The sequence below is a fragment of the Euprymna scolopes genome, chromosome 13, assembly GCF_053919585.1.
Source record: "Euprymna scolopes isolate OS-2025 chromosome 13, ASM5391958v1, whole genome shotgun sequence".
Lineage (NCBI taxonomy): Eukaryota > Metazoa > Mollusca > Cephalopoda > Sepiida > Sepiolidae > Euprymna > Euprymna scolopes.
Window position 1 is genome coordinate 136,619,396 of NC_136494.1, and position 19,841 is coordinate 136,639,236.

At 34.2% G+C, this 19,841-nt stretch overlaps 1 protein-coding gene across 2 annotated transcripts; it reads left to right on the top strand.

Moving 5' to 3' along the window:
* The first annotated feature begins 953 nt into the window (after positions 1 to 953).
* LOC145292370 (uncharacterized) lies at positions 954 to 17,956 on the top strand. 2 transcript variants are annotated; one of them, XM_080138700.1, is made up of 4 exons: positions 954 to 1,290; positions 5,749 to 5,846; positions 7,195 to 7,375; positions 16,975 to 17,956. In XM_080138700.1, the coding sequence occupies exons 3-4, from the start codon at positions 7,294 to 7,296 to the stop codon at positions 17,085 to 17,087; spliced, it is 195 nt and encodes a 64-aa protein (XP_079994826.1). In that variant the 5' UTR covers positions 954 to 1,290; positions 5,749 to 5,846; positions 7,195 to 7,293; the 3' UTR covers positions 17,088 to 17,956. The 2 variants fall into 2 exon arrangements, 1 of the variants encoding a protein (XP_079994826.1); XR_013869588.1 differs by having other exon boundaries at positions 961 to 1,290; positions 16,975 to 17,939.
* The last annotated feature ends 1,885 nt before the right edge of the window (positions 17,957 to 19,841 follow it).

The following is a 19,841-nucleotide window of genomic DNA, read 5'->3' on the forward strand; positions in this document are numbered from 1 at the left end:
CCTAGAGCAAAATAATATTTCTAGTACAAAATCCGAAAGGTGCTTATGGAAAAGGCATTTTCCCAATCCCAGGCCTGTATCGAGGCGGTGATTGAGGCTGAAGGCGGCTTCACTAAATAGATGTTAGCTCTACTACATAATCAAGTTACCTGAATTGAGTTTTTCAATAAAAGTTTTAAAATAAAGCTGTAGTGTTGTTTTCTTTGGGGCGACAACTTTATCGTTCCGCCCTGTAGAAAACACTTTAATATTGATAATTGTGAATGAGAAAATAGCGCTGATGAAAACTATGGTCTGAAATGCTACCAAGGCAAGATGAATTATTTTTCTGTTATTAAACGCCTTAAAAATTGTTACAAACCTGTTTTTGTGCAGCCGTGCCTGTAGGATTCCGTGCAGTCAAAAAGAATGATGAAAAAATAAAATGCCTGTCTTTTTTCATTATATGCTTGCGATATTGTCATTGCAAATGAGATGTTTCCGATTAGAAATAAAAAGCTTGATTTTTCAGACACTGAATAGATTTTAGATTTCGATGTTGGAATCGCAAGTCAGTAGTGCGTCGTGTTTTGGAGTTGAGAGTTTTTGACAGCAGAGTGCCATTTGGAGTAACGATTTTTCGCAACAGTGTCGAATTTTGAGAAGTGAATTGTGACAGCCGTGTATCGAATTTAACCCCGGAAATTGTTACTTGAATGTGTGGAATAGTTAACACTTGATCGTTTTAACCACAAAGCCCTATCCGTGACAAAATGATCATCGTGATTTCTGGAATCAGTAATTTATACAGACTATTGAACCATTAATGTGATGTAGTTAGCAAATAATCAAATTAAATAACAATTACGGGTACTTCAAACAAAGAGTTTATGACGATTAGCATAATAGCTACAAAAATATTTTTCATAAGTGTTCTATTAAAATCTATAAGTCTTAAATTATATTGTGAAAATATTGTGTTTTCTGTTTTAGGAACGCACTGGATTTGGGAAGTGACTAGTATGTTACTAAAGAGTAAAGCTGAGAGAATCCAAGGAGTGAAAGAAGAATTAATGTTTGAATTCACACCACAAAACAAATTTGCAGATATTCCCCCACCACGTGTATTTAATACACACCTACAACCACAATTTCTGCCTAAAACTGTTTTATCTCAGAACAAAATAATATTTCTTGTACGAAACCCGAAAGACGTGGTCGTTTCTTATTACAAACATACATTTGGATTGTATTACAAGGAGTATAATGGAACGTTTCCCAGTTTCTTTGAGATGTTTATGGAAAAGAATCGTAAGTGTAATTTTCTTTTTTATTACTAACCTTATTCTTATTGTTACTATCTCTATCGATAACACTAGTATTATTGTGTTCATTTTATAAAGTACTAACCTTCAAATCGTACGTGTCATAGTATTATTGTGTGTAAGTTTTTTCTGTAAGTTAGCATTACACTTTTTATGGAACTTTAGCACAGCCACTAAAAAAATCATGCTTCAGCATTGTATTGTTTGGTGGAAACTGTTTGTAGAAATTTAGATCCTTACATTTTTTTGTGAACCTTTCACATTAGGCATTAGATATCAACCAATAAATATTTCCCCAAATTTCAGTTTCTGCAGAATATTTTAGATTTAAAGGGGATATAATGAAGAGACAACCTATAATTTGAGAATTAAAATATTTCAGATTTGCATTAAATTTAATTCATATTCATTAGACACTAATTAAGCAAAAATCCTTGAATTTCAATTTCTTATCAAGACTGCTTAAGGTTATGCATTAGATCCTAAACATTTTCTATAATTTTAAAGCATGTAATTTATTTTTATTAAAATTTGAATGACATTTTATTTTAATTTTAGTTTTCGTAAGAAGACATTAAAGTGATGCAAAACTTTTACTGAAATTCATTTCATCAGTCATTTTACTACGAGTGTTTTTTTAGTTTTTATATTTTCATATATTGATATTTTAGTTTTATACTTATATATTTTTTATTCGATATTTATTATTATTTTTATTTCTTAATATATTGATATATCAGTTAAAAAGTATATCTAATTTTAAATATGTTAATAGTTCAGTTTCATCTTTATATAACAAATCACTCAATAAATCCTGGACCTGCCATATAGATGACGTCACTAAAAATCCTATTTTGATTTGTGAAGCTGGTTTTATAGATACTCTATATCACTCAATAAATCCTGGGCCTGTTTTATAGGTACTCACTCAATAAATCCTGGACCTGCCATATAGATGACGTCACTAAATATCCTACTTTGATTTGTGGAGCTGGTTTTACATATACTCTATATCACTCAATAAATCCTGGGCCTGTTTTATAGGTACTCACTCAATAAATCCTGGACCTGCCATATAGATGACGTCACTAAAAATCCTATTTTGATTTGTGGAGCTGGTTTTACATATACTCTATATCACTCAATAAATCCTGGGCCTTCCATATAGATGACGTCACTAAAAATCCTACTTGGATTTGTGGAGCTGGTTTTATAGATACATTTTAAAAATTAAATGGCTCAAATACATTAACAAGTAGACACAAAAGAAATACATTTTGTAACAATCAAATAATAGCAAATATTTTGTAAGTAGAAAATATTTCGTAAGTAGAAAATATTTTGTAAGTAGAAAATATTTCGTAAGTAGAAAATATTTCGTAAGTAGAAAATATTTCGTAAGTAGAAAATATTTCGTAAGTAGAAAATATTTCGTAAGTAGAAAATATTTCGTAAGTAGAAAGTATGTTAAAAAAATAAAATATAAAAAACAATAACCGATTGGGAAATTGTGGATGGGTTAAATATTTTGAGGCCAGTTTAAAATGTTTATAATAACAAAACTGAATGTTACAATACGATAGAGATTAACTACAAGAAAAACTTTGGAATTTAAATTGAGCAGAAAATGTTGGAATATTTACATTTAGCAATAAAGAAATAATTAATCATTTTATGTATGTGCTACGTAAGATAGAACAAAAATAGTTTTGATATATACACATAAAACACTAGTCAGTCTGGCAGACAATCAATTAGTTGCGGATTGGACGCTGTAAGAGACGCATTTAGAAAACTGTAGAGAGGCGTTGTAAAACCTCCAAGGGAAGTCTTAAACTCATGGATATCTCTATCTCTCCTATTATATAAATGTCACTTTGTGTATGTGTGCGTGTGTGCGAGTTCCTTCCTCATAGATTCCGAAACGGCTGAGCTTATTCTTTGCAAATTTCACACAAAGCTAATTTATATGTCTGGCAGTGTTCTTAGGTATGTTTTGTACAGAAATTCATGTAAGTATCGAAAATAGGAAAAATCCAATCTTAAAAATAACTTTTCTCTCTTATAGATGAAAAAGAATAATTTTTACAGATGAATATTTTATGTTACACCGACCAAGGGAGATAATAAAATTTCAGCAAATTATTTCTGCTTAAAAAAAATAAAACCCACATTTATTATAATCTGGAGATATAACTTACGAGGGGTGTTCAATAAGTAATGCCCCTGACCCACTTCCCATAGCAGTAGAGCAACGAAACTTGGCACGGTTATTAGTCTTTCTCTACATAGGAACCACACAGAGTTATGCATGTCTCCCATTGTTTGATGCAGCTCTGGAGACCGTTTTTGTAGAACACTCCAGGTTGGTCTTCCAACGACGTAACTTCAGAACTATTTGAAAAACTTTGACTCATCTTCTTGGCATATCTCCAAATTCATCCTCGAGCACTCAACGCGTTCTCACTTCTGGAATGGTGTGAGCAATCTGGGAATCCATCTGGCAGACACCTTATGCATATGCAAATGGTCATGAATGATAGTTTCCACAGACCCTGTACTAATCTTGACATCTTGGGCTGTTTGGCGAATAGTAATGCACAGATCTTCCAAAATGGCAGCCTCAAGTTGACGAACAGAAGGGGGGCGACCAGGTTTGGGAGCTGTTTCCACAGACTTCTGGCCATGTTTGAATTCACAATGTCAGTGTTTTACAAGGTCATATGATGGGACATTATCATCATAAGTTTCTTTCATTTCATCAAAAGTCTTCTGTGGTGTGCGTCCTTTCAAATACAAAACCCGGATCACTGCTCGACATTCAACAGGCTCCATTTCACACCTGACTCAGTTCAAACACCTGTAAAACAGAAACCACAATTAGTTCAGAACTGTAATTTGTCACATAATCCGTAGAGATATAAATCATTGCACATGCAAAATTTTAGCTAGATCAAACAACTAAAAGTGGGTCAGGGGCATTACTTATTGCACACCCCTCGTAGTGGTAGAGTATTTGACTACAGATCGAATGATTCCCCCCTGTTCAAGCCCAGGTGTACCTTACACTTTATTTAAATTTATTTCTTAATTATAATTCAATTTACAATAAAAGAAGATATACCATTTAAAATCACTGCAAATTAATCCTTCATTTGCAATATTTTAAAACTAAACATTAACCAGAAGTGGCTTTTTCTGGGCATTCATCGTCAAGCTCAAATATCAGCTGACTTTATGTTGTAAACAAACACAGACGGAATTTGATGAATAGTATTATCATTATTATTATTTTAATTTTTTTTTTTTTTGCGAATTAGTCACCCGAGCAAATTATTCCTCATGATGTATAATAATCAGTAGAGGATTGATTTTATACATAAGCAATCTGTATAAATTAAAATATCACGTTTAAGTGTATTGTACAAATGGCCAGTAGGAAATATATATATAAATATATATATATATAAATAAATATAACTCGAGTTGTCACGGTATTCCTTAAAATGGAAACTTTTAGAGTCGAGATACCAACTTTTTTTTTATATCACAGTTTCACCCTACACAAGACACATTGCCACTTTAGTGTAGAGGGCTACTATCAGGTACCTAATCTAGAAGTCCCACCCCTACACAGTTGAGATCTAGAGGTCTCAACTGTGTAGGGGTGGGACTTTGCTCTTGTCGGGTTTGTTGCGGGTATTTTCGTCGAGGGGGTACAAGCGCTTATAGTTTGTCAGAACATGCACCATTAAAATACTTGTAAAACAGGCAGAGGGATGCAACATTTCGTCGGTGGGACAGGGGCTGAAGTTTAGATGACAGTTTGGGACCTATTAGGTTGACGACTCTCTTTTGGACCCTTTTCCTCCCTGCTTGGATTTTTTATTTTCTTTTTTTTTTTAAATAAAGTTTGTTTTAGACTCATTCTTCTGCAGCACATGACAATAATATAAACAAACTCGCACATAATTTTCCAAAAAAATCAACGTACGAACCGACGAGAACACAGTCCAACTGAAAATGATTTAAAGGCGCGTGTCCTTTGTATACACACACACACACATACACACACACACACACACACACACACATATATATATATATATACATATATGGTATAGCGATAAGAGGGGGAATAATTATAAATAAAGAAAGTAAGAGTTATCGCCCCTTATAGATCTTTGAAAAGACGAAAGATTTTGAGAGAGAAAAGCAACATGGCGAACACTGCCGGATATTCAATATCGTCTGTAATTAATTTAATGTTTCTGTCATGAATAAATCATGTTTAAAAATACAATGCGCTTGTCTATTTGTTCTATGTTATCCAATAATCCTGATACCACAATTTTTCCGAAAACAACAATATATATATTAACTATATTGCTAGAATAACTTTGTCATGTCGCATTGTAATTATTTTTCTTTGTCAATTTTTAAGTTCCGTTTGGTGATATTTTTGACTTCATGAACAAATGATGGCCGATAATAAAAGATAACTCAAACTGCCTGGTTGTCTCATATGAAGAAGCTTCGCAGGTAAGTAAATAACTCAGAAACAACATTTGTTTGGAAAATAATTGCGGACCTCAGTAGCATTCAATTGTTCGGTTCGTGCGTGACCCATTTTGACATTTCATCTCTATAGTGTTCATCAAATAGTTAAATACCGTTGAAATATTGACATCAAGTGCTGTATGCATTTCTATTACATTTTTTACTTGGGTTTTGTTCAACAATTGCTTTCAAATATTTACTATCAATAGTAAAGTGTGTTTTTAGGAGCGGTGAAGTTGAAATTAAAATGCATCACTGAAAGATATTTTTATTATACAAACATGTGGCTTATTTCAAAGCTTAAATTTTAACATTTATAATTTTAATACAATTTCGGGCATATGCCCCATGCAGCTCCCGGGTATGTGGTGTAATCTAGAGGTCCAGTTCTTCCAAACGCTACACATTAAATAAGGGTGTATTTCTGCAATAAAACGTCAAACATTAGCCCCCAAGCGGTCTATTCTGTCTTGTTTATCAGTGTAGACATTGAACTTTACATGTTCTCAATGAAAATAATATAACGGGGTTAAATTGCACGGATAAAGTGGCAAGTTCTTTCACCAAATATTTCAAAACGATTTTAAAAATAAATTGACACGATTTTCAAATGCTGCACAGATGTCAGTCTGTTAATGATGAATTGCCGAACCAAGCTGAACTCAAAATAACCGATCTTTGCCAAGTCTGCAATTAAAGAAAACAGAGTTGTCAATTTAAAATTGGTCACTTAAAAAAAATAATAAATAAAAAAATAAAGCACCCTGCACATGGCCGCCAGCTACCTTGTTCATCTTAAATATTCTCATTATGACAACCGAAAGTCGTTTCCATTAGTGTCAGTATTGAGTAGTTGATGTGGAAGAGTAGAGAAAGTAGAAATCCGTTATGGAAATAGTCGCATTTTGAAGAATTCAGTAGATAATCAAGTTTGAAGACCAGAACCAGACTTTGACGAGATTGTCTTTATGTTGATCTTAGTTGCTCTTCAGTCAACTCATCTTTCAGATAAATGACATACACAAATACATACACACATATGCTTTCATACTCTTTCATAAAAAGCAGGTTAATTAAGCAGAATCCTGTAGGTATAATTCGATAGGGTGGTACAGAAATTGAATTGGAAACTAGAAGGTGGTCCATGGTCACCTGCTAGTTTTGATGGCCTATAATCCGGGAACCTAGCATTTTTAGATCCATGACCATGAGAACCATTTTCATTATTTTCATATATAGAACATAATACCGAAGTTATTTCATAGATTTTCCAAACACCTGCATGGCTGCATATAATTATTTTATTTATTTATATTCTTATTCATTTTAGAATTTGCAGGAAACAGTGTGTAAAATAGGAGACTTTTTGGGTCGAGCCCCAAATCCTGAATTGGCCGCAGCCATTGCCGAATTGTGCACCTTCGATAATATGAAGAAAACTAAAAGAGTTACGATGAACAACAAAACCGAAAAGGAATTATGGAAACCAAACTATTCATTCTATCGGACAGGTAAGATGTTTTTCATAGAATTATAAAACTAAAAAATATTTTCTGAAGATTTTTTGTTTGAAAATGTCTGAAAAAATTTGTTTAATATTTAATTTTCGCACCATTCGAAATATTAGCTGTTAATAATATTAGAAAAAATAGCAATAATAATATAAATTAATATTTAACAAAAACAACAGCATTAAACTATACTGAAATTTTCTTTGCGTTTTCTTTGACCGCGACCTTTAAACATTACCCAAATTTGATAATATTTTGGTATTTAATTTCAGAACTGTTTGAAATATTAAATAGCAGTAAATACGAGGAAGTAGTGAATTCATCTAGAGAGATGTCCTCTGCAGTTAAAAGGGAATCGCCTAGGGGAAGTTAAACGTAAACATGTGTCAACTGTTGCTTCCAATAATGTACATTTCATCTTCATTTTAGATTAGGGTGACTGTCACTTAAAGAGTAGGATTAGATCAGTTCAAATCCTTTCATCACTTTAAAGTTACATTGTATTGAAATTTTATTGAATCACATAATTTTCATCACTTTTTATTTTGACCATGTCATCTTCTCTCACATTAGCGGCTTGCACATATAAAAATAAGAAAAACACAAACACCAACATATCGTATTTGAATTAGTCATGCTCTGGGTGTGTGTGATAAAGGACGCCCAAACGCTGTCCATTGATAACTAACTGTATAGATAACCGTATATCAAGGCATATTTGTCGTCGGTTGATAAGTTCATCATCACATCTGCTAAAGCTCTTGTCCGAGCGGCTCATAGCTGTAAACTCTAGTCAACTCTCCCAAACTGGAAATTGTGTGTAAAACTAAATCTCACTCTTAAATTAATGGACACAAAATTGGAAAGTCTATGTCCTCCATTTTGTCAAATAGTGACCGATAAGGAGAAATTAACGTGCCTTTTTTGTATCCCAACTGACCATTCAGAAACAGCCTACCGACTGTGAGGCGTCTTTCTGTTTTGAGAGTTCAAAAATATCTAAGCTAACTGCACTCACATAACCAAATGCGCCCAAGAGCTACAAGAATAAATTCTGTGAGATCCAAGCAAGACAAAGTTTTAGTAAAAAAAAAAAAAAAAAACGGGGGCAAGTACATTAGTGGTTTAATTGATAGCGACACTGTTGAGGACACTCTTGAGCAAGGTGTTTGTTACACACTCATCTGGTGCCAAAATCTATATTTCCCAAACTTTTCTTACTTCATGCCAGATCAAACTGATCAGAAAGTTTTAGAAGAAATCAAATTTCTAACCGTAAGTTAAGGAACAAACAGATTAGTAAAGGATGAATTCATAAAAACACATTTCGAATCAAATAGAAGATTACGTTTGCATCTAAGGAAACGTTTGCATCTGGGAAAACGGATTTAACAGTAATAGTTGTTGTAATATAGCTTAGTCAATGCTTTTATTATGCAAAATAATACCGGGAAATTCCCGATTGCCTTGCTGACGCCCCATGCTGGTTGGTTTCTGTTATGGCTTGCAATAAGCCACAAAGAAAACAGAACAACGGAATAGAGTTCAAACAATGTATTACTGGAACAACAACGTAAAAAGGTTACAACTGAAAAGAGTAGTAAACGTCACCGAGCAGGCGAGGGTCTCTCTGGTGTTTATTCCATACCTGGGATCAAAAGGTCTATGGTTTATATAATGGATAGAACAGTCCATTTGGAGGGTGATTCCCCCACAACACCCCTCCCAAGCTGATTTCCGCGGTTGTGAAAAATCAGTATTTCTTCCTTTTGGGGCAGACCACCAAGGAGTCTGTACGCTTCCTCTTTCTGTCGGTACGTCTCGGTTCTGACATCCCCTTTGGAGGGTCTATGTCAAAACAGTGATATACACTTTCAATCACCTCACTGCCGTCCTGCGGTGGTTCTTCTTGATCCTCGTAGAAGCGTTTCCTGATTTGGTTCAGGTGCCTCTTATGTTGGAATTTTGGGCCCTGAATGATGTATGTAACATGGCCGATTCTTCATAAGATCGTGCCCTGTTCCCAAAAAGCAACGTTATTTCTAAAATGTCTAAAATACACGTTATCTCCGCTGTTAAACCGTTTCGTTAGCATCGTAGAGGTTCTGTTGTGTACTATGTGTTTGGGTAGCAGTTTATCAAATACAGATTTTATTTTCCGTCCAAACATGATTTCTGCTGGGGATCCCGCATCTGGTTTATTAGGATTTCTCGTGATTCTGTAAACCTGCAGAAATTGCCGAAGGGCCTTTTCTGTCGGTGTACCGGACGCCTTTTTTAATGCTCTTTTAAGCGTATCGACGAAGCGTTCGGCCTGACCGTTGCTTCTGGCGTGGTACTGGGGTGTCGTAATAGCTGGCCAATAAACAAAACTTCTCATTAGGCTTTTCATTCTGTTTATTCCTGGATGCCCCACGTGAAAATCCCTGAGAGTTAATTTTTTGAAAGGGTTGGGAGATGACAATCCTTTCACCGTATAACACCCAGTGCTTATTTCTGCCTTGTGGTTTGAATGAAATTGTCATTTAGGGATTCTGACTTAATTTCCTGAAATGTGACCGGCAGTTCGCGGATAATATTGTTTATCATGGTTTTTACATCACTATTAATACGTAGTGCCGCGATTACTGAATCTTCAAGGGGTTCCATTTTGGCAGGAATCAGTCTCGATAGACCGTCTGCATGGGCTAGTTGTTTTGAGGGGAGAAATTGAATTGTAAAATTGTTCAGCAGAATAGTTCCCCATCTTAATAGTCAGTTCGCAGTGAATGTTGGAAGTCTTTTTTTTAATCCAAAAATGGATATCAACGGCTTATGATCGATTTGTAGAAAAAAAATTTCTTCCGTACAAGAACCGGTGGATTTTTGAAACTGCAAATATAATTCCTATGGCCTCTTTCTCGATCTGAGAATAATTCTTTTCAGCTGGCAAGGGAGTCCGTGATGTTTCGAGCCATCCGGTATTCGATGTAGCATGCCCCCCCCCCCGACGCCATATTGACTAGCGTCGCTAGCTACTATTATGTCCAACTGCGGGTTGAAATGTGCAAGGAATAGTTTTGAAGTCAGGATTCTTTTTATTTCTTGGAATGATGTCTGGCAATCTTCTGTCCACTCCCAAGCCTTATCCTTTTTCAGCAATGCATTAAGTGGTGTGTGCAATTTGTGCATATTTAGGATGAACCCCTGGTAATAATTTGCCAAACCTAAAAAAACTCTGCAATTGAGTTATGTTTTCTGGTGGCGGCATTTCTTTAATAGAGGTCGCCCTATCTGGGTCTGGGCGTCTGCCATCTTTATCGATTATTTGACCCAGGTATTTAATTGTTTGTAAAAAGAACTCGCATTTATCTGCTTTGATCTTAAATCCATAATCTTGTATTCGACTGAATACTTGTCTGATATGTTTTTCATGTTCCTCCCTGCTTTTGCTCGCTATGATAATGACATCAAGATATGCGATTGCGGTGTCTAAGCTGGACAGCATAGTATCCATTACTTGCTGGAATATTGCGGGTGTTACCTTGATACCAAAGGCGAGTCTTTCGTATCTGTACAAACCCCGATGAGTGTTAATATAGAGGAGGTTAGCGCTTTTGTCGTTTACCGGAATTTGTAGGTAAGCGTCGTTTAGGTCGATCTTAGAAAAAAACTTGCCGCGATTTAATTTCGTGAACACTTCTTCTGTACTAGGTAATGGATAGTGAAAATCTTCTAAGGACCCGTTGAGTCCGGTCGCGAATTTCCCCGGACCTTTTCTTCACGTAAACTTCCGGAGCAGCCCACTCACTATATTCAGTTTTATCCAATATACCGATGCTTTCTAATCTCTCAAGTTCCTGATTTATTTTGTTCAGGGAAGTGAACGGTACATTACGTTTCTTTTTAAACACCGGTTGTGTGCCAGGTTTCAACTTAAAATCTGCGGCCATTTTTGTACATCTTCCCAGGCCAGGAGTAAATACGTTTGTGAATTCTTTTTTAAAACAAGGTATAAGCTTCTCCGTTTCTGTTGGGCGGGTATCCATTTTCTTGCAGAATGTGGATATAGGAAGATCCCAGAGACGAAACTCCTCCATGCTGTCAGAACCGAACAGGTTCTCACTATCTTTTAGCACATACAATCTTAGTTTCTTTGTTTTCCCCCGTAAAGTGACGTTTGTAATTAATTCACCTTCAAAATGAATTTTTGTACCATTAACGGCCGTCGCCATTCTGTTAGTTTTTAACATATTCGGCTTTCGTAATATTTTCCATGTTTTGTGATTTATTATTGAAAGATCCGACCCACTGTCTAATTGGAATTTAATAGCCTTGCCGAAAATGTTAACCGTTACATATTTGCGTAGATTTTCATTTACGACGTTCTTAGTTCTGGTTTGACATACACGGCTTCTATTCTGAGTTTTCCTACAGTGCGAACTTTTATGACCGATCTTAAGCATAAATGCCATCTTTTTTTTTTAAAAATGGGCAATCCCTTACCTAATGTATTCCACCACATCTGAAACAAGCGTTCGGTGCTTTTAGTTTTTCTGAGTTTCGGTGTTTAGTGTCTGTGTACCATTTCGACGGTTTTTTCTTAGTTACTTTTTTTATATTCGCGATGCCTGCTTCGATATTTCTTGCATCTTTTTTTATAATTACTGCGCCTGATTTTCGCATCTTTTCCCGAGGTTAACCTTGCGCAAACACAAGACATTTAAAATTGTCTGCTGTTAGTTCAGACAACTTAAAGTCATCACAGTGTTTATTCACTACAGCTGCGTAGGTGGCAAAATTGGCATTATCGTCTTTTACCACATTCAAACATCTCCAACGCTTATGGAAGAGAGACGTTTCCGGCGAGAAAAGTTCTGTTAACAAATTTACCGTCTCATTGAATGATAAATCTGCTGTTTACCGAGGCAAGATGTAATCCACGAATTTATCATGCTCGGCCGTTTCCAATTTTCGTAGTAGAAGTCTGGTTTTCTTTTGATCAGAGCAGTTGCTGCAGTCAATATTAAAAAAAAAATCTTCATAACGCCGAAAATACGCTGCGAATGATTTTTCCTCTCTCTTGTATTTAAAATTGCCTATCGCGGTCCATATTTTATTCCGAGAAAATGCTGAATTGCTTTCCGCGTTCGCATTTTTCTTAACAATTTCTGTAAGCAATTCCTCTGTTCGTAATTGACGTTCGGCTAACTGTTTTTGAACTTCTAATTGACGTTCGGCTAACTGTTTTTGAACTTCCTTTTGCTGTTCCTCGGTTCGTATTTGACGTTCAGTCCAGTGTTTTTCGGATTGTGACTGAAGTTTTGCGGCATCGATATGCAACTTGGTCAAATGTTCCAACGCTACTTTCAATCCGTCCATTTTGCTTTGTCAGCATTAGCAATTTCAAAACGTTCGCTGAATTTTACAAAACCGTTTTATTCTTTCTTATTTCTTCCTCCAGACAATAAAACGAACAGAAAAAACATAAATATATAAAAAGTTCATTGTCTAAAGAAAAATAAAATCAGGTGTATATTTTTCTCCAGAGAAAAAAAATAACGATTTTAGCAGCGAAAACCACAAGTGACGAATTCTTTTTCCAAGAGTATAAAAATTTACTTTTCTAAGTCGCGACGAACGGTTTTCTTTTTACAAAAGTACAGCGCTATCTTTGAAAGTCGTAACGAACTTTTTTCTTTTCAATTCTTTTTTTCCGTAATGATCTGCGTTTTTTAGTTACCGTGAACCTTTCAGTTGCAAGTGTTATGTTAGACACTTCCTTAGGCTTGATAACATTTGAGTCCGACGTCGTTAGTAATTTTAGAATACTATTTCAACGCGAGTATTTTTTTTCAATGTCGTTACTGGTTTCGATTTTAGTATGCTCCTTAAATCCAATGTCGTTAGTGTTTAGTTTTTTAGAACACTGTTTTTAAACGTGAGTACGTACTCCGAATCCAATGTCGCCAGTGTTATGGCTTGCAATAACAACGGAATAGAGTTTAAACAATGTATTACTGGAACAACAACGTAAAAAGATTACAACTACAAAGAGTATTAAACGTCACCGAGCAGGCGAGGATCGCTCTGGTGTTTATTCCACACCTGGGATCAAAAGGTCTATGGTTTATATAATGGATAGAACAGTCCATTTGGAGGGTGATTTCCCCACAACAGTTTCTCAACTCAAAAACAAAGGAACAATAACTGCAGCTGAACGGATGTGAGTTGATAATAACAATTAAATATTAATACTGTTGTGTTAATGAATCAATGATATACTAGGGAATAGTATTGGAATATTGTTTTTGCTTGGGCTTTGGGTGATGATGACCCCTAAGTCATCCTTCACAGAACCTGCTGGCGTGAGAAATTCCTCGTTGAAAAATTACTCACAGGGATGGTTACGTAAGATTGGCAATTGACCAATAGGAACGAGCATAAGCATGATAGGGCGATAGCCCATTGGTTGGAGTGTACGGCCAATAGCGTCCGACCCTCCCTGTTACCCAATTATAAAATGACGTGCACGAGCAAATTTTGACAGCATGGAGTTCAAGACAGTCAAGTGAGAATAGCAAAAAGAATCAAGAGTGCGAGTTTTCACAAGCTCTCTCACTGCAGGCTGACAAAGGGACTTCCCAGGTTAGCGTACGTCAACTGCATTCCTATGCAAGAAAAACTCCCATCACTAATCCCCATAGACCAACCGTGCCTCCGTAACTCTAGCTGACCGCAGATTTCTCCGAAAGGAAAGAGAAAGAAAGTGTATCGCAAAAAGAAAGAGAAAAATACGAGCTGATATGTTGCTGATAATTTTCGACGAAATATTGACCGCTTTTCGAAAACAAGTTTTTTTTTCCTAGCTGACCGTTGACATGTGTATAAACACGTATATGAACAGGATATTTCTCTAACGGACTATTGGCTTGATGCTCTTCAAATATATATCTAACAATCTTTTGTTGTTACGGCATTGTGTATTGTACAGTTTTTTAAATTTGTAATTATATAGTTCCTGACAATATAATCCTTGTATAGATACTGACCAGAGGAATTGATCGCGCACGCGCGTGTGTGTGGATTTAGGAGTTAACATACTTTAAATTTCAGGACTACCAATATCAAGTCCGAGTGTGTGGCTCACAGATCTAATCTAAATCACATCGTGGGCGTGTGCCACTTCCTTTGACTTGAGAATATCGATTTCTTCATCTTATGGATTCTTTGTGCAGAGAGTGAAGGACCCAAAAGAAACCAGCCAACTCTGTCCTTGCGCAGTTCGATCACGGCCAAACTATTGTAATGTGTGAGCTGTTGAACTCTGTCCGGGTGTTCCGTAATTCCGGATACATCTAGATTCGAACTCGTACTCGTACACCAGCGAACACCTGTCAGGGTCTTAGTTGGATTATATGAGCACGAGTATGCATTGTTTATGAAAATAAACGTGGAAGCATGCAAGTCAGAAAACACCAGAAGATGAGAAACGAGAAGAAAATTCGCTGTGGTTCAAAATCCAATTTATTCATTTACTTCTTTCTTTTTTAAATGATGACATCAGGTTATAAAATCATTAAAGTGCATCAACAGCTAACGAAGAAATACTTTTATTTATTAACGGTATTTTGTTATTTTGTTACTGAAAAAATCACTTTTTATGGAAACCAGGGCATTATTTTTAGTACAGTAGAACCCCGGGATACGGCATTAAAAAGTTACACTCTTTAATCCTCATCCTCGAGTGGCATCTGGGCCTTGGTACGCGGTGATTTCTTTCTAAAACAATATAGGGAAACAATATCCCGAATCACGCTAAATTTATGAAAATAAACGTAAAACATACTCACAAACTGAACATGCAATGTGTAACTCCCTATAGAGTATCTCTGTAAATTTGACCCCCGTGTTACTTTATTGTAAGGTGGCTACCCCTTACAACAAAGTAACACAGCACCTTGTTTTTGAGTGAAATAACAATAAAATTAAAATCAAAAAAATATGATAGAATTAAACGATCCCTAAACGGATATAATATCCAACACTTTGAGGAATTCACATACTATACATTTAACTAATGATTTATTCACTGTTAATTATTATTAGTTTAGGAATTCAACTAAAAATGTGCATCTAAAATAATCAGTGTATAAAAGAATCAAATTCAATCACTGTCTATACATAATACATTCTTTGTTGAAACTGAGAGAATAATTTTTCTGTGCTTTTTTTTTTTACTGTTTTTCCGTTCCAAACGAGACACAATGTCACTTGGACGAAAGAACTAACATTTGGGACACTATGTAAGGAGTTAAGCAGCGAGATGTCTGTTTACTATCTGTACATAATGTATTCTTTGTTGTGCTACATTAATTAACTAAGAGATTAGTTTCTTGAGGACAGACCATTTGAAAGGAGGGAGCTCTCCGATGGCAGTCGTAATGATAGCAAAAGCGTGTAGCTGAACAACTAACAGCGATCCACATTGAAATAACCGGTCAGTTTTTCAGGTTTTTCATCCATAAAATGATACGCAATCATATCAATTATCTGAAGAGATGCAACTAAACCAGGACCGACAAATCTAGCTGTATAAACTATCACAAGACTAAAAACAAATGTCTGTAAAAGAATAAGCACTGTGCCGAGGAAACTCCTTGCTTTGACTACCTTCTGGGATTGATCTTCACTTGTGACCTAAAATGGAAAACGTGCATCAAATCCGTCACTAAGGTCCCTGGAAAAATAGGTGCACCATTCTATCGCTCCATAAGGTATCTCATTCTCAGCGCAATAATTTACATATATAAAAGCCAAATATGCCCCAAGAGGGATTACTGTTGCCACATCTCGGGAGGAGCCGCTGAGAGAACCCTCTTCTGTCATGGTACAAGATCGACTCCTTAAAAAATTGGTACAAACCTGTTTTTATGCAGCCTGTGGTATCTGTTGGCAAACAAAAAGAAATGAAAAGAGAAAAAAAATGTCTTAAGCTTTTCTTTATATGTTTACGATCTCATCATCTAATAATCCCAGTTTTGAATAAAAAGGCTAATTTTTAAGAGTTCGGAGTGCGATGTTCGAGTTGCAAGTTTTAACAGCAGAGTTACGAGTTTTGGAGTTAAAAATCTTGGGGTTACAAGTCTTGGAGTTAAGAGTTTTGGAGTTGTTAGTTTCGACAACAGTGTGTTGGATTAAACACTGGAAATTATTACTTGGAAAATGTAGAATAGTAAACCCTTGACTAATTAAATAATCAAAGTTTAGAATAGTTAACCCTTGACTAATTAAATAATCAAAGTTTAGAATAGTAAACCCTTGACTAATTAAATAATCAAATCTTATCAATTTCAATCATTATTGATCATCAAAATGTTATCTCACTAACCACTCATTAACACTTATCCTCGAGTAAACTTGAGGCTTTGATAAGTGGTAATCCTTTCATAAAAATATTTATTTCATTATTCACTTACAGTTATGGGCAACTTTTTAGTCGAAAATGTAAATTCATATAAGAATTCACAATCGCACGTGACTAAGGAATTTGAATTTCAATTACTGTTTGCTTCGTTAAATTCTTTGTTTTATTGTTGCACCTTTTTTTCTATTTCCAGGCAAAGTGGCCACGTGGAAAGAATGGTTGACCGTTTCACAAAATGAGAGAATGGATTCTATGATAAAAACAGAACTTGAAAATTGCGACATTCCAATTACATACACGATTTGAAAAGCATTTGTCCAGTCATTCAACGTTTTATTCGTCTAAATACCAAGTGGGACCAATCTTGTTTTAATAATGAAGGGTTTAACAAATTAATGATGACTAGCAGGACCCGTGGAAATTCCACGGTAGTTAAAATCTTTTAAAACACATCAGTAAGAAATTCGTTATAGTTATATTACAGAAATGAACGTATGGAAGCAAGTAGAACAAACAAAGAACTTTAGTTTAAACTTTTAGTGATGGCCAATGCGATCGTAACTGATGCTGTTGATATTGTCAGGAAGTGCTGGTGATGATTGGGGCTGTGACAGGGACGTCGATCAGCTGCTTGGGGTGAGTCAGCAGGTTCTTGGGAGTCAGACTGTGAATTAAAAAAAAAAACTGTGTGACATTGTTGACATCGATTTTGTGAAAGTTCTGATCACCCAAAGTTGTTTAATATTTCAGGACATTTTGGATTACACGTGTGAGTAATGAATAGTTCACAGAAAACTGCCATTGCATCTTGATGAAGCTGTTGTAGATTCCTAGGACTTCCTGTAAATATAGATGGAAGAATAACTGGTACACCAGAATAACCATCTTCATTCCTTGCTAAATGATCCATTAAGCCAGAATATTGAGCAGTTCTTGGTTGACTTTGATAGCTTTTAATGAAGTGAAATAAGCAACCGTCAACTTTTACATATGCAATACTTTTCTATTTATTTTGAATTTTATTCAATGAAGATTTGGAAATTCACAAATATTTTTTAAGTCGAATTATTGATATAGATGTCAATTGAATAAAATATACTGTAAATCTTTTAATAAGGAATAAATATTTATTTAAACCACAATTATTGAAACAAAGTATTTTAATGCATAAAAACGGTTATGGGGTGAAGGGTTAACTATTTTGAACCTTAACCTAAATAACGATTTAATGAAAAAAATGTTCAAAATGTTCTTGTTTCTGTTTTATAATTTTTGTTAAATAAGAAAAATCAATAACTTTGATAGCACTATTGTAAGACTCATGCTGAAAGCCATTCTTAATATGGGGAGGGGGTTAAACATTCTGAAACTACACTTAACAATGTAAAAAAATAAAGGAAAATATATGTATGACCAATAAATATTTCTTCAGTTAAATAAAATATACTGTATATCTTTTAATAAGGAATAAATATTTATTCAAACCATAATTATTGAAACAAAGTATTTTACTGCATAAAAAAAACGGTTATGGGGAGAAGGGTTAACTATTTTGAACCTTCACCTAAATAGTGATTTAATGAAAAAAATTTAATGGTCTTGTATCTTTTTTTAATAATTTGTTTTAAAATAAGGAAAAAAAATCTTTGATACCGCTATTGTAAGAATCATGCTGAAAGCCATTCTTAATATGAGGGGTAACTATTCTGAAACTTCACCTAACAATGTAATAAAAATAATGGAAAAATTCTTTAGTTAAATAAAATATACTGAAAATCTGTAAATAGGAAATAAATATTTATTTAAATAAATTAAATCGTAAGTAATGAAACAAAGTATTTTATTTCATATTAAATAAAAAATGGTGTGTCCATTTTTTTATAGTGGGCATTAAAAGATGATGACTGCCTGTAAAAGAAGCAAAATAAAACGAACAAAACATAAGTAATAACTATGTAAACAACGTGAAGTTATATAAATGTTACAAAATTACTCGATTCGGCATTAAATAACGCAAAAAAGGATTGATATGCCGTAAAACAAAAACAGAACAAACAAGACGTAAAATATGTGTTGACTCTGTGTTACTCAGTGTATTTGCGAATATTGACTTTGGTGATTTATTTAATAAAAATTCATTCTTGACTTTTGTAACATTTATTTCGAAACATATTTTTTGTTATGTAAGGCTCACTCAAAAGTAAATAAAAAAAAAGATAAAGTGGCACAGTAAAAAAAACAAAACAAAAAAAAACGAACTCGTAACGTTAAATGTAAAAAATGTATTTATTACTGAATAAAATAGAATAAGCGTTCCGTACTACAGAAGACATCGTTAAAAATATAAGTAAAATACTATACCATTTAAACTGTGGAACGATACCTTCTATGCATACTTGTCTTTAAAATAATCCGGAACCATAAATAGACAGTTCATATATATATATATTTTTTTTTTTTCGGGAAGTTTTGGGAAATAAAAGGGTTTAATGATTTTTAACTAATAAAGATTGAACAATAAAGGGAGATAATTCACATTAATTAATGTTTGCGATGATGATGACGCGTATGATTAATTAATGTTTGCGATGATGATGACGTGACACCGTACGGACAAGCATATTAATATATAGATTATTGTGATATAAAAAGAGCAATATGTATAATATAATATTAAAGTTAGTTTTTTGTTGTGTAGAAAAATATGCAAAAAAACACGCACACACAAAACACAGTGTACAAAATTAAACAACAACAACAACAATAATAACAATAATAATAATAATAATAATAATAATAGTAATTTCGTAAGTAGTAATCATTACTATTTTTGCTACGACGGATACTAAAACTACTATTACTTATATTAATAAAAGTTTACGTAATTATAAAATAAAAACTCCATTATGAATAATGTTTAACATAACACAACTATTCATAACGAAGCGAATATATATATATATATATATATATATATATATATATATATATATATATATATATGTATATATATATATATATATATATTTGTAGTCATCGACATATAGTATTGTTTCATTG

What these genes read in the sequence shown, in the direction of transcription:
- LOC145292370 (XM_080138700.1), top strand. Translation starts at nt 7,294, where the DNA reads ATGAAGAAAACTAAAAGAGTTACGATGAACAACAAAACCGAAAAGGAA. An exon ending in CTATTCATTCTATCGGACAG is followed by an intron (nt 7,376 to 16,974) that starts GTAAGATGTTTT and finishes TTCTATTTCCAG; the next exon opens with GCAAAGTGGCCACGTGGAAA.